A 15762-nucleotide genomic window follows, 5' to 3' on the forward strand; every position below is an offset into this window, starting at 1 on the left:
AGAACACCTTTTAAAGAAGCTGTGAAACTCTCCGTCCTGCCTTGGCTAGAAACTGTTGGCTCTGAAGTTATAATATCACTCAACTGTGCAAGCGTGGCTATGTTAATCTTTATAGAAAATAATATTAAGAAAATCCCACTGCACCTTTTAGATTCACTATTTTTTTTATTTACATAGTGTGATCTTTTGTTGATTATTGCCTTGTTCATCAGACGCCAGTGTAACAATTAACTGCAAGGCAGGGAAATCAGATGGTGGAATGTGTATCCAAGAACTCTCAAAGGCACGTTCACTAATAAGGGCGACATATGGATGTAGTCAGGGGTGCAAAAACAATGCTCTTATCCTTTGTGTCAATCAATAAGTTACTTTTTTTTTCACTTTCTAAAAGCAGCAAGTAATCTTGTTTTTGTAACCCTATATTAGCCTTATATGTAAAAAGAGGAGAAGACTGAGAGGTGATATGATAACCATCTTCAAACACTTGAAGGGCTGTCATATAGAGGAGAGTGCCGAGTTGTTTTCTGTTGCTCCAGAAGGTCGGACCTGAACCAACGGGTTGAAATTAAATCAAAAGAGTTTTCCTCTAGACATTAGGAAGGATTTTCTAACAGTTAGAGCGGTTCCTCAGTGGAACAGGCTTCCTCGGGAGGTGGTAAGCGCTTCTTCCCTGGAGGTTTTTAAGAAGAGGCTTAGATGGCCATCTATCAGCAATGCTGATTCTATGACCTTAGGCAGATCATGAGAGGGAGGGCACCTTGGCCATCTTCTGGGCATGGGGTGTGGGTCACTGGGGGTGTGGGGGGGAGGTAGTTGTGAATTTGCTGCATTGTGCAGGGGGTTGGACTAGATGACCCTGGTGATCCCTTCCAATTCTATGATTCTAAATCCCTAGTTTGAAAGTTGTTGCATATAAATTCCACCAACTGGTTTCCCTGCCTTGCATCTGATAATAATAATAACAATAATTTATAATAATAACCTATGAAAGCTCACGTCCGTGAATAAAATGTTAATCCCGAATAACAGGATTTTCTTGATGTAGCTAATTGGTTTCAGATGACTTGGGAAATGAATGGATAGCTCGCAGTGAGATCACCTGGAGAACTACGCCAGGGTCATGAGATAATACTAGCAAACTTGAAAGGGCAAAGGGGTAATTTCCCCATTCAATACCATCCTTGACAATGTGTAAGAATTTGGAGTAGACAAAAATGTTGCTGATCTTTTTGTCATGGAGGTGGGGCCGTAGCTTAATGGTAGAGTAACTGTTTTACATGCAGAAGGGCCCAGGTTCAGTCCCTGGCATTGGCAGTTAAAAGAATCAGGTCATAGGTGGTGTGAAAGGCCTTTACCCGAGACCCTGGAGAGCCGCTGCCTGTCAGAGTAGACAATACTGAGCTTGATGGATTGATGGTCTGACTCAGCTTCATGTGTCTGTTAAAAATACTACCATTGGGTCACAGACATGTGTCTTCCCTTCCCCTCCATGTTGTAACTTCCTCACCGCCCAATGGCCCATCTGCCTTAAATTTAGCTCTGTGCTGGCATTCACCTCAGTTAATGCTAATGATTCTTTTCCTAACCTGTATTTTCAAATCAAATCCCGGTTACGATGAGAACACCAGTTAACCTTAATCACTAATATAATTCTGAACTAAGGTTAATACTGATGCAGAAAGTCACTCAGGAGGTAGAAGGAAAAGGGAGTGTGTGGTTAAGAGCCAAGTGGCACTGTATTTACACAATTATCTTTCTACCTTTGCTGGATATGTTTAGCCTGAAGAGTAGACGACTGAGAGGGGATATGATAACCATCTTCAAGTACTTGAAGGGCTGTCACATAGAGGAGGAAGCCGAGTTGTTTTCTGTTGCTCCAGAAGGTCGGACCAGAGCCAACGGGTTGAAATTAACTCAAAAGAGTTTCCATCTAGACATTAGAAGAATTTTCTAACAGTTAGAGCGGTTCCTCAGTGGAACAGGCTTCCTCAGGAGGTTTTTAAGAAGAGGTTACATGGCCATCTGTCAGCAATGCTGATTCTATGACCTTAAGCAGATCATGAGAGGGAGGGCATCTTGGCCATCTTCTGGGCATGGGGTAAGGGTCACTGGGGGTGTGGAGGGAAGGCAGTTGTGAATTTCCTGCATTGTGCAGGGGGTTGGACTAGATGCCCCTGGTGGTCCCCTTCCAACTCTATGATTCTATGATTCATGTGAGAACCCTGCACTTTCCCCTGGCCCCTTGGAATGCCATCGTTTTGTCCTTGTCCATCCATGTTTCCCGGGTTCCCTTCCTTTTTGCTTGGTCTCAAGAATGTCGCACACTCTCTGTTCATTCATAGGCTTTCCCGTATTGGCGGTGGATGGCACATAATGTTATGAATGGAGCAGGCAGCACCAGTGCGGGGGGATGGGTTGTTTGTTCTGTGGGTGGAAAGGTTCTGGGAAGGTCAGATGCAGCTGTCTTCTCCAATTGGTTTCCAACACAGGGGTTAGTCTTCTGAATATAAGAGACATTCTAGCAAATGAGAGGAGGTTGTTTGTTAGATGGGGAAGGCTTTTCCGATGCACCGTCCTGCAGGGCAAGCTGATTTCCTCAATGTCCACTCTTTTCATTGCTGAAAACCTGGCGGAATGCAGTATATGACAAAGGGAGCTTTGACTCTTGAAAGCTGATATCCTGAAAAACTTGTTGGTCTCTAAGACACGACTGGGCTCGTGTCTGGATGAGTGCTGTCAGGCCTGGTAAAAATGGATCTGCAGTGCGACCTTCTTTGTGCCATGCATAAGAGTTTATGCCATAGAGACCTGAGCGGGAAAGAAGGAGGAGCATAATTTTCTTCCTCAACAAGATCATCAGAAATTGTGCTTAGTAGCTTCCAGATCCAGGTGCTTTTCAGTAGCAGTGCTAGGGTTGCTAGCCAGTTGCGGGCAACTGCCCCCAGCAGTGGCTGAGGGCAGCAGCCCAGGAACAGGGGAAATAGCAGAATGCTGGTAGTGCAATGTCGCTTCTGGTGAATACTGGAAGTGACATCATGCCACTGGCATGACATCGAGGCATAGAGTTTTGGCCAGATTCTAGCACGTTGCCTTATCATAATTCCAGCAAAATGATGTCAGTTCTGGTATTTGCTGGAAGAGACATTGTGGCACCATTAAAGAAAAAAGTTCCTGCTGCTGGCCCTCAGCAGGCCATTGGGCGATGAAATGGTTTCCCTAAGCAACTCCTTCCCAATGGTAGTCTTTCCCCAAGGAGACTCATCTGAGCAGCTCATTCCTTGTGGTTTTACTGGAGGTGCCCAAGATATTCAGTATGGCTAGCATGTGCTGTATCAAGGAGGCATGCCGCCTCCCTTCTGTTTAAAGCAGACAGTCCATAACAGAGGTTTATAAAGGAAACAGGACAGTAAGTAGATGCCCAGAAGGGCAGGATTGCTGTACCTTTCATAGAAGCATAGAGTTGGAAGGGATCACCAGGGTCATCTAGTCCAACCCCCTGCACAATGTAGGCTATTCACCACTCCCTTCACCCCCACACCTCCAGTGACCCCTACTCCATGCCCAGAAGATGGCCAAGATGCCCTCCCTCTCATGATCTGCCTAAGGTCATAGAATCAGCATTGCTGACAGATGGTCATCTAGCCTCTGCTTAAAAACATCTAGGGAAGGAGAGCTCACCACCTCTCAAGGAAGCCTGTTCCACTGAGGAACCGCTCTAATTGTTAGAAAATCCTTCCTAATGTCTAGAGGGAAACTCTTTTGATTTAATTTCAACCCGTTGGTTCTGGTCTAACCTTCTGGGGCAACAGAAAACAACTCAGCACCATCCTCTATATGACAGCCCTTCAAATACTTGAAGATGGTCATGCAAAAGAGGGAATTCTGGAAACGATGGGGAGCCATTTTTCCTCATCATAATGAGCTTCTGTCCATTTTCTACTGAACTCATAAAGATTCCTTTTTTTGCATCTGGTAATCCAAGACCCAACAAGAGATGGATTGACTCTATAAAGAAAGCCACAGCCCTCAGTTTGCAAGACCTGAGCAAGGCTGTCAAAGATAGGACATTTTGGAGGATGTTGATTCATAGGGTCGCCAAGAGTCGGAAGCGACTTGACGGCACTTAACACACACGCAAATCCAACCAGCAATTCCACGCACGGTGCTCCCTTATACTTACAAGGACAGCCTTGCGCTCAAAGTGGGTTTGTGCAGAAAGGTCAGTATTGGAACAATGACTTTGGTGTGAGAATAGCTGATGAGTGTAGCCGCTCACAGACTTGTTCAAGAGGAGCTCTCTGTTCCTAATCGGCCCTAAATCCTCTGGCGATGGTGCGGGGGGGGGGGGGGGGGAGGCGGTTTCTTATTGCTGCCTTGGTGTCTTGTGGTTTTAAGTGTTTCCACCTGGCTGCCTCTCCTCTGTTCCCTCCCTGAGCGTGGGCTGTGAGTTCATTACAGATGCTTTTCGTTGCAAGCCGGCTCCTGCTGCCTTGTCACCTGAGTGGAGAAGCTTAAAAATAGGTCATTGCGCTCGGCTGAGCAGATCCCAGCCCCACAATGGCACAGCTGCTTCCAGCCTTTCCCAAACCTTTTTGCCATGAGTCTTCATTGCCATGACAAATCCTGATCTAGATGCCTCATGGCTGTATGTGCGCTGGCAGGATCCCTCTCTATGTAGTCCATGGTCAGTTGGGCATGTGGCCTCTGGCCAATGCACTAGCTGTGGGTATACAAACCAGCAAGAAATCACTGTGGCTGTCTGGCTGAAATGGATCCCACTGAAAAAGATCCCACTGAAGCACGGGGCTCTCAATGACATCCTTCCTTCCGAGCGAGGGAACCTTTGCTGGATCCACGTTCACAAATGTCTTGCATAAATGCACTTATCTATGGTCTTTTATGCATGGCTGTTTCACTTGCCGTCACCCCTCTGACGACTTCAGGTCTTTGCGTTGATTATGCATGCCATGTCTGACCGTCAGAGGTCGCCTCGCTCTCCCCTGCGTTTCCCCGCGTTTTGCCTGTGTTTTGAGAAACCTGTTTTATCTTGAATTTGAAAATGGGGGAAAATGTGGGGAAACGCAGGGGGAGAATGAGGAGGAGACCTCTGACGGCTGGAAACGGCATGCATAATCACAACAAAGACCCGAAGTCGTCGGAGGGGTGACAGCTTGTGAAACAGCCATGCATAAAAGACCTATAATGTTGATGGATTGTCTGAAGCTTGAACTGTCCCAAAGGTGCTGTAAGAAAAACATTAATGGCTTGTCTTCCAATGCCTTTTAAGTCCCTCTGACTATTCATTGACAAACTACCAGCTTACAGAAACTGCCACATAAACATGGGTTGTAGTAGCCCAATCTTGTCAGTGCTTAAAAACTAAGCAGGAGTACTTGGATGGGAGACCACCAAAGAAGACAGGGGCTACTATGCAGAGGAAGGCAACGGCAAACCACCCATGCTCATCTCTTGCCTTGAAAACCCCTGAGGTAGAACTTCATGGGGTCACCATGAGTCAGTTGTGTCTCAAAGGAACATTTTACTTTTTAAAACATGGGCTCCATTGATATATTTAAATATTTTATATTTAGAATCCATTGATTCTATGTGGCGCCGAGTGAGAAGCTGCAGTATTGCAGTCCAAGCTCTGCTCACGACCTGAGTTCGATCCCTACAGAAGTCGGTTTCAGGTAGCCGGCTCAAGGTTGACTCAGCATTCTATCCTTCCGTGGTTGGTGAAATGAGTATCCAGCTTGCTGGGGGTAAACAAATGAAGGCAACGGCAAACCACCCTGTAAAAAAATAGTCTGCCTAGTAAACGTTTTGATGTGACATCATCCCATCGGTCAGCAGTGACCTGGTGCTTTACCTTTTTGCTTGATTTATTTTTAAACAAAATTTATAAGCCCTCTTTCAGTGGCTGTCTCTAAGGTAGAAAATAATAACCCATCCCTAAAACCAATTAAACAATTGGATGAATAGCCCTGTAAAAATCAGCAGTCAACACCACAAACTGGCAGCAGAAATATATAGGCCACAACTCTTTAAAAGCATGGCAGAACAGACATGTTTCCATCTGTTCTCCAAAAGGGTTCAAATATTTTATTATTTACAATGTTTTCTTAACACCTTCCCATTAAAAAAAAAAAGGTTTACAAGGCTGTTTTCTAGATAAAATCAAACATTAAAGCAATGAAAACCCTGTAAGACATAACAAAAACTCTCAGCTACCATAATGTATAATTAATTCATAAGCAATTACCTAAATAACTGATGAGGAAATGAATCGGGCAGCCCATTCCTGAGGGGAGGGGCTGCGCTGGTGGCTGGAGGCAGCACAGCGGGACCGCTTCCAAAGGAGGATTCAGCCCCGCCCCCATTGAAGCCGGGAAGCCTCTCTTACTTGCAAGTCCTATGGAACCGCTCCGTAGCGTTCCATGGGGCTACGCCACCTAAAAAAGGTGGCGTAAATGGAAGTAAGGGGGGTTAGGAAGCCGCCTAAAGGCAGCTCCGCCTCCGGAATGCCCCCAGAACACCCTCTGGGATGATGGTACGTGGATGCTCGGCATCAGGAGGCCGAGCAGGTGTCCCAATGGTGGGTGGCGTCCATGCCCCAACGCCGGCATCTGTGCCAGTGGCCTGGGCGCCAGCGGTGTGGATGCCGGTGCAGGCCCCTTCCGCGCCTCCTAACAACTTTCACCCTCCCAGGTGAAGAATTGGCTGTGAGTTTCTCTGAGAAGCTCTTTCCTAGCCACTGTGGCTACTACTGAAGCGGCCCTGCTCCCAGCAGATGCCAAACCAGCCTCCCCAAAGATGAACGTTTTAGTTCTTGCTGCTCTCTTAATTTTTTTTTGGGGGGGGGGATTTTATAGGAGCAAATGTTTTCTGAAACAGTCACTCATTATTTGGCTGTCTCTGTTACTAGTTCCATAGGGTTGCTTTTCCTCACAGGGGGAGGCACCTCTAGGAAACTGGTCTCTGGAACTGGGGCCATGGCTGCATGGTTGAAGTGCTAAGAGGCAGGGAAGCGGCACCCTTTCCTTGTTCAGCTTTGTATCCCTCAGCTGTTCAACTGCGATACCCTCCGTGCTGGCCAGAGGAGGTAGTCAAGGCAGCTGCCCACTACCACCCGTCAAACTTGCCTTGCTGAGAGCTAAACATACACATACAAACACAGGAAGCTGCCTTATACTGTTTCAGACCATTAGTTTATCTACTCTGTGTGGCTGCATATCTCCAGAGTCTCGGGCATGAAAGGTCTTTCCCAACAGCTGTTACCTGAGATCCTTTTAACTGCAGGTGCCAACCAGGGAATTTCTGCATGCAAAACCAGTGTTTTGCCATTGGTCCACAGCCCAGTCAATAGAAGAGCAATTGTATGCCAACTAGGGTTGCCAGGTCCCTCTTTGCCACCAGCAGGAGGTTTTTGGGGTAGAGCCTGAGGAGGGCAGGTTTGGGAAGGGGAGGGACTTCAATGCCATAGAGTCCAATGGCCAAAGTGGCCATTTTCTCCAGGTGAACTGATCTCTATCGGCTGGAGATCAGTTGTAATTGGATTGCAGGACATTGTGGACAATTTATCTATCTTGTCTATGGTGGTTAAGTATTGTAAATCGTGTTATGAAAATATTGTCGAAGGCTTTCACAGTCAGAGTTCATTGGTTCTTGTAGGTTATCCGGGCTGTGTAACCATGGTCTTGGAATTTTCTTTCCTGACGTTTCGCCAGCAACTGTGGCGGGCATCTTCAGAGGATTATGAAAACTTTGTGAACTGGTATTTAAAGAGATACTAAGCATGGGAAAAATATAAAAATAACAAAAGAATTGGAAGTGGCTGCGTGTTGGGATATTTTTCCTTAACAGGAGATTAGCCAACCACCTGGAGGTTGGCAACTCTAATGCCAACACTACCGATACACAGCACATTGGGATAGTTCTGGTGCTCCTTTTGGTATTGTGAGCAATCCCACAGGTGAATCAAAAAGAAATCCTGAGACAGGTTTGTTTACATTAGACTCACCTGATGATCCAATGATCTTCTATCCATGCTCTGGTAAGTAGCAAGGAGTACAGCCTCAGATGTTTACCGTAACAGAGAAGATGGGATCTAGAGGCTCCTGTTTTGTTTACAAGGCTTCAAGTTTCAGTAGTGCCTTAGTGCACAGAAGCATAATGTTCTGAATGCATTTCTTTTCTTTTTTCCGAAACCTTACGGTCTCCAGAGGTGATTGCCACAACGAGCATGGTATCGATTAACCAAGAAATATCCTCCCATTATCAAAGCAAAGCATTTAGCAGCGAGAAGCCTTGATACGACCCCTCGGGAGAACTAAATGTGTGCGTTAGTGAAATAAAAGAATCAAGAGAAGAGAGGAGGGATAACACATTAGCACTCCTTCTGCTTCGGCAAATGTCTTCTGATCTGCCCCTTGAAGGGGAGAAAAAAAAAGATTGTCTTGGAGTTACATTGATTTTTCTCCCTTTTCAAGCTAAGTTCAGTATCAACACTTTCCTCAGGAACAGAAAGAACCTAGGTGGTTTGAAACAGGGCTTGCTGCTTGCGGCATGTGTGGTCATGCCACTTTTACCTCAGGTAAACAATTGAGGCTGCTTTTTATGTCTGACTAGAGGTGTCGGCAGGACAAAGAGAATGCATGTGTACACCCTGGGAAGTGAAGTTTCTCTCAAAGTACTTCCAACTGCCTGTATTGAGCTGCCTGCTTGTCCTTGGGATGGTGGTGTGAGGGGGGGGGGAGGAGAGGCTCCTACCCACCTGCCTTTTTTCTTGAGCCGAAACAGCAGGGGAGGGGAGTAATGTGCCTGATTTTGGAGCAGCACTTGGAGTATTCTGTGCACCTGATGCTCCATAGGTAGGGTTGCCAACCTCCAGGTACCAGCTGGAGATCTCCTGCTATTACAACTGATCTCCAGCCGATAGAGATCAGTTCACCTGGAGAAAATGGCCACTTTGGCCATTGGACTCTATGGCATTGAAGTCCCTCCCCTCCCCAAACCCCATCCTCCTCAGGCTCTGCCCCAAAAACCTCCCGCCAATGGCGAAGAGGGACCTGGCACCATGGGGAGAGGATCCAAAGTAGGGGATCCTCCGTCCATGGTGTGTGTGTGTGTGGGGGGGTGTCTGGCAACCTTAGTTGTGGTTCATGCAAGATTTTTTTTGAGTTCAATGTCAGTAGGGGCAAGAAGAAACAGGATGAGTTCCAGCTAGGCTTGCCAGCCCCCCAGTGGGGGCAGGGGATCCTCACTCCCAGCTGGCATTTCCCACCATAGTTCCAAATACTGGTAGGAGAAAAATAAAATTTTAAAAATGGCCATCGGCCAACTATCGGGGATTGGACTTGATGACCCTGGTGGTCCCTTCCAACTCTATGATTCTATGATTCTAACTATATTATATTACTTCTGGGTAAACCTGGAAGTAACATCACTTCTGTGTTTTTCCTCGAAATGACATCAGCCTTTCTGCAAGAACTGGTTTTATCATAGAGTTTTGGTCAGCCCCTAGAGAGGTGCAGGCAGGGGCACTTCTGGGTTTACTCAGAAATAACATACCACTGGCTGACAGCCAGCTCCCCATGTCCCTGCCCCTCCTGGTCTCCTGTTGTTCCAGCCTAGACTTGGTTGCTTCTTCACAGCAATGAATAAGTACTCCAGGGGCCCTCCAGGATGGTTTGCTGGGCTTCTTTCTCCCAGTCCCTTGCACTGAATCTCTTCCGAGAAAGTGTCGTGCACAGGATTGACAGATAAGTTGTTTGTCATTTTGTTTCTCTTAGCTGCGTGGTGGATGAGATGGACTTCTCTGGCATGGAGCTTGACGAAGCTTTGCGGAAATTTCAGGCGCACATACGAGTGCAGGGAGAGGCCCAAAAGGTGGAACGGCTAATCGAGGCTTTCAGGTAAGAGCAGTGAAATCTCATAGGGTAGTTGAAAAGCAAGCAAGCCATGCCACAATCCCAGCTGTGCTACAAGAAGTGTCTATGGCTCAGAAATTTAATAATATTCTTCTGGGAACTTGAAGTTTAAAGATAATGTGGTCTTTTGTGGTCATAGTAAGACAGGCACTTGCGTGGGTAAGCTCAAGATAATCCAAGTCACCATTCCAGGTTGTCACATGCTCCTCGAAATGAAAGTCTTGTCCTTACACTGTGTGTGTGTATATATATATTGGGGACGTCTTACAAATTGTTGGTTCACGCTTTTGTTCCAAAGTACAGCTTATATACGTTTATAAAATGGAATCTACAATCGAGCTATACGGATGACAGAGGCAACCCAGCAAAAGGCAAGCTCCCAAAATGAGCTCAATATGAAGAGTACACAGAAGAGCAGAAAGATATGCATTCCATTAAAAAAAAATCAATATGTTTAAAATTGGAAAGACCCAATATATTTCAGGCCAGAAATGCTATTCATCAGGGAGTTCTACATATTTAGGAGGAACAAGCTTTTCTGATGCCCATACTCCAATATCGTACTTCCAAAATATATACAGTTCCCTCAGGTAGAGCCAGTGAACATAGGAGCAGGCTTTGGAAAACCTGTCTTCCCCTCCTGAGAGGGATCCCACAAGCATCTCTCTGTGTATGAAATCTGTCTCTGTGTGCAGAGCAGGTAGTGAGACAATGTACTGCCCAGGGATCTTTGTGATAAACAAGCCTGCCTTTCTTCCACACACCTGATCATCATAGTGACATGTGACTTGCTAGTAAGATACGTCTGCATGTGAACACATGAACACATGAAGCTGCCTTATATTGAATCAGACCCTCAGTCCATCAAAGTCAGTAGTGTCTACTCAGACCGGCAGCGGCTCTCCAGGGTCTCAGGCAGGGGTCTTTCACATCAGCTACTTGCCTGGTCCCTTTAACTGGAGCTGCCGGGGATTGAACCTGGGACCGTCAGCAGGCCAAGCAGAGGCTCTACCACTGAGCCATGGCCCCTTATGAACTATTCATTCTAAAGGCAACTGGTTGCCATAGCAAAAAAACATGAGGTCGTTATCTATTGCATGCGTATTGGTAGTGTTATCTGAATCAGTCCCTGTGCCAAGCCTGTCATGCCAAAGCACATGTAAAGTTCGAGCACAAAGCACTGGAGCACCGCTGGAATTGTCTAATCTGTTTTATACACACCTGCCACTGCCGGATTAACACAATGCAAATATTAGACAAGAAAGGATGGAAGGGAGCCAAAGCACTTAACCAGCAAGTAAATTTAACACTTGTGTGTATGTGTGTGTATATGTGTGTGCGCCGTCAGGTTACAGCCGACTTATGGCGACCTTGTAGGGTTTTCAAGGCAAGAGACATAAGAACATAAGAACCAACCAAATGCCCCTAAGAAGCCCACAAACAAGATGACTGCAGCAGCATCCTGCCTGTGTTCCGCAGCACCTAATTTAATAGGCATGCTCCTCAGTTCAGAGGTGACTTGCTATTGCCTGCCTCTGCTTGGCCTGAGAGAGTTCTGGGAGAACTGTGACTGGCCCAAGGTTACCCAGCAAGTTTCATGTAGAGGCATGGGGAATCAAACCCAGTTCTCCAGATTAGAGTTCACTGCTATTAACCACTAACCATGCTGGCTCTCAATACTTTATTACTTACAGATTAGAAACTGTATAAAAAGAGATTAGAAGGCAAATCAAGGCAATGAGCAATATCACAAAATCAATAAAACAAGCCAATTCACCCAATCCTAATGTGTATTTGTGTTATTTTAGAATAAAAAGAACCCATTAATATTACTTGGTAGCAAATTTGTGGATTATTTTGTATTGGTTAAACGTTACATTGATTAAAATAGGGCTGTTGAAAAAAACTCGGTATAGTTCGGATTCGGCCGAATTCGGCCCGTCTGGATTCGGGATATGCCGAAGTCCGAACTCCCCCGCTTTGGGTCCGTGCAATTTGGCGCGAATTCAAAGTTCGGGAAAAAAATTTGGCCGAATAAAGCCATTAAAAACACAACCGCGCCTTTCCGCGGCTCCGGGGGGCATTTTTGGCTAGTCTGGAGCAGTCCAGCCGAGAGAAAGGTGATGGGATGCCTGAGATGGAACTAAAACATGTGGTGGGGAAACTGGGATGGAATGAGGGAAGGGTTCCCTAACTAATTTGCTATGGTTGTATGGCAGACCGATTCCGAACCACGGAAGGAGAGCTAAGAGAAGGGTGTTCAGGATTTAAAAAAAGAGAGAGGAAACAACAGTTTTAAAGGGAAGGGAAGCAAAACGAGAGACAGTGAGTCATATTGTGCCTGTCAAAAGGTGCAAGAATCCAGAGTTGTCATGTTGTAGTAGTGGAAGATGGTTAGATGAGACCATCTGCAGGGTTTGAGAGGCCTGGTGTGCAATTCTTATGGCTCTGATTTTCTGGTCTTCAGTGGTGAAGACTGGCCGTTGATGAAAAACAGACATTTGCAACCCTGTTGGACCAAGGGGATAAAATTAGGGTGTTCATTGGTGGATTCAAGGCTGCACTCTGATTGGTTTAAGTGAAGACCAGAGCCCCTGTTGGTGCAAGGGCCAAGATCCAGATTGTGGTAGGTTGACTGAGCTAACCTATGAGAGAAAGGGTATCTGAATATTTATAAGACCACCTTGGGTAGGTGTTAAGTCTTGGCTTAAAGGGTTGATGATTCTCAGAAGATGAGCAAATGGCCCTTCATGGCAGATAACTGAGCTGCCCAGGATTGCATTTGCAAGTGAAATACAGATAGCTTGCAAACCTAGGTCATGATATATGGGCCAAAAGAGTTCAATGTGAAGAGCTCAGGGGATTTTAAACAAGCTGTGCTGTTGGCAGCCTTCAGGATGTCAAACGGCCTTTCCTCCCAGGGATCTTGTTTATCACTCGGTACTTATGAAAAAGATGTTTTCCACCTCACCTCCGGTATGTAGTTGACTGTAAGTTATGGGAGTCTACATCCTGCTTTCCTGCATTACTGGGATCTCTTTGATCAAAAGTTCCTGAGCTGAGGCCCATGCCTTTGGTTTCTTTTGAAAGAGAGAGATTTCTGGGGTGCTTCCTCATTGCCATTCTTTGCATCAAACTGCAGTCTGTAGTAACAGTAGGCTAAATTTGTGCAGGAAGTAATTAAATGTAAAAAGGGTTAATTTTGGGGATTATATTAGCGTGATATTGCTGGTGACCCTTTGGCTGTTCAAGCAATATCATTTAAGTAAGTAAGTAACAGTAGGCAACTGACTTGTGTACTGTGTCCAGCATTGGTATTTCCCATTTCTGCATCACCTTATCTGAATGAGTTGAGTTGTCTGCACTACTATCGAAGCATGGGCTTCCTGAGTAATGCCGGGGTCAAATTGGTAAGCTATATCCTGTCAACCTTCCTCCTCTCATCAGATGTATAGGACTTGGAAGGGCAGTCAGCCCTTTTACTCCCTACATGTTTGAATGCATTCAGACACCCCATTAAAAGATGAGCCCAGAGCAGGAACAGCCATTCTTCCATTGAAGGGAGCTGCTCGCAGGTGCAGAAGAGAAACAATGTGTGACTGAAATCCATGTTTTTGTAATGACACGGACAGCAAGATCACAATCAAACTCTCGCTGATGAGGTCATGCCGAAATGTTGATGGAAGCTTCCTAGGGAAAACAGGGCTGTGGGGATGTATCCTGAGGGCAAATTCAGATGACACGTTGTTCTTGCATGTGTTCATTGTTGTCTGTAGCATATTTAAAATTTCTATCCTAAATCAGTTTCATTGGATAAGACAGGGTCTTCTGATCATATGAACAGACTGGGGCAAAAATTTCATTGCAGATTAGCTGTTCTTTTGAATCGACCCCAAATCCACTGTTTTATTTGGAGGCACAGATCAGGGGTTGTAGGAGCAACTACATTTTTTTCATCATTTGCCAAGGTGCAAAGGGTCTCAGCATCCCCAGAGAGAGAGAGAGAGAGATTTGCATAGTAGTAGTAGCATGGGGGTTGAGCCCCATGGCGCAGAGTGGTAAGCTGCAGTACTGCAGTCCAAGCTCTGCTCACGACCTGAGTTCGATCTCGACAGAAGTTGGTTTCAGGTAGCCTGCTCAAGGTTGACTCAGCCTTCCATCCTTCCGAGGTTGGTCAAATGAGTACCCAGCTTGCTGGGGGTAAAGGGAAGATGACAGGGGAAGGCACTAGCAAACCATCCTGTAAACAAAGTCTGCCTAGTAAACGTCGGGATGTGACGTCACCCCATGGGTCAGGAATGACTCGGTGCTTGCACAGGGGACCTTTACCTTTTTTTTTAGCAGATGGTATTTGAAGGGCTATCACTTAAGAAGAGGGCAGGGAGCTGTTCCTGTTGGCAGTAGAGGATAGGACTTGCAATAATGGGTTTAAATTGCGGGTGGAAAGGTACCGGCTGGATATTAGGGGGAAACAATTTACAATAAGAGGTGTTTTACAGTGGAATCAGCTTCTTAGAGAGGTGGTGAGCTCCCCCTCACTGGCAGTCTTTAAGCAGAATCTGGACAAACACTTGTCAGGGATGCTCTAGGCTGATCCTGCATTAAGCAGGGGGTTGGACTAAATGGCCTGTATGGCCCCTTCCAACTCTATGACTCTATGATTCTTCTATAGTCCTTTGATTTACATAATGTCTGTTAATACCCTGACTTTTGTCTTTTTCTACCGGCAGTCAACGGTACTGCATGTGTAACCCAGATGTGGTCCAGCAGTTCCATAACCCAGACACCATTTTCATCCTGGCCTTCGCCATCATCCTTCTCAACACAGATATGTACAGCCCTAACATCAAACCTGACAGGAAGATGATGCTGGAGGATTTTATTCGGAACCTGAGAGGTGAGGGCGAGGTATATTTCCCCTGCAATTTCACGTCCTGCATGAACTATACTTCAAGGCAGTGGTGCATCTTGATGAAAGAGGGAAAGCTAACTATGTGTCTGACCCAGAGAAAGTGGAGTCTCCACCTCTCATGCCCATTTGTATTGCTAATTATCTAAATATGTGTACATTTAAAATTCCTCAACTGCAACAGTGAAATGAAAAAGAAACCTATGACCTCTGGTCAAACAGGTTCATATATTTTTAATAGGACCTCAAGATCATAGAGTTCATTATTTTATTAATTTACTGATTTATTTTATTCAGAAAATGTATAGGCTTGAGGTAGCCAACAAAATAAAACAGTTTAACAATGAAATCATTTTAAAAGCAATTGAAGTACCAATGTACTCATGAAAAGCATAAAAACAGCAATGGAGCAGCATAAAAACAGTATTAAAACAGCAGTCATAAAACAGCTCTCAACCTAGATGTAGGCCTTAACAACAGCAACTATAAAGGGCTGGATAACACTTCAATTAAAAGCCTGGTTAAAGAGAAATGTTTTGGCCAGACACCTAAAAGACAATAAGATAGATGACAAGCAAACTTCACGGGAGAGGGCATTTCAGTAGCAAGGTGCCACCACAGAGAAAGCCCTGCTTGTAGTCTATGCCAGCTCTGGGTTGGGAAATACCTGGAGATTTTGGGGTGGGGGTGGAGCCAGAAGAGGGTGGGGTTTGGGGAGAGAAGGGACTTCAATGGGTATAATGCCATAAAGTCCACCTTCCTGAGCAGCCATTTTCTCCAGGTGAACTGATCTCTGTCACCTGGAGATCAATTGCTATTCCAAAAGATCTTCAGCCACCACCTGGAGGTTGGCAACCCTACATCTATGCCTGTTTTACCTCTTTGAATGGCGGCACAGAAAGTGGGGCTTGGGAAGAGAATTTT

At 45.6% G+C, this 15762-nt stretch overlaps 1 protein-coding gene across 7 annotated transcripts in view; it reads left to right on the forward strand.

The window, feature by feature from the left end:
- Nucleotides 1-15762, forward strand: part of IQSEC3 (IQ motif and Sec7 domain ArfGEF 3) — a 100394-nt gene that overhangs the window by 67488 nt on the left and 17144 nt on the right. For all 7 annotated transcript variants that reach the window (XM_056846721.1, XM_056846718.1, XM_056846719.1 and 4 more), the window contains 2 exons: nucleotides 9792-9914; nucleotides 14660-14826. In XM_056846721.1, the coding sequence (XP_056702699.1) occupies nucleotides 9792-9914; nucleotides 14660-14826 (290 nt within the window). The remainder of the gene's footprint in view (nucleotides 1-9791; nucleotides 9915-14659; nucleotides 14827-15762) is intronic.

This window comes from Euleptes europaea, chromosome 3 (assembly GCF_029931775.1).
Source record: "Euleptes europaea isolate rEulEur1 chromosome 3, rEulEur1.hap1, whole genome shotgun sequence".
Taxonomy (NCBI): domain Eukaryota; kingdom Metazoa; phylum Chordata; class Lepidosauria; order Squamata; family Sphaerodactylidae; genus Euleptes; species Euleptes europaea.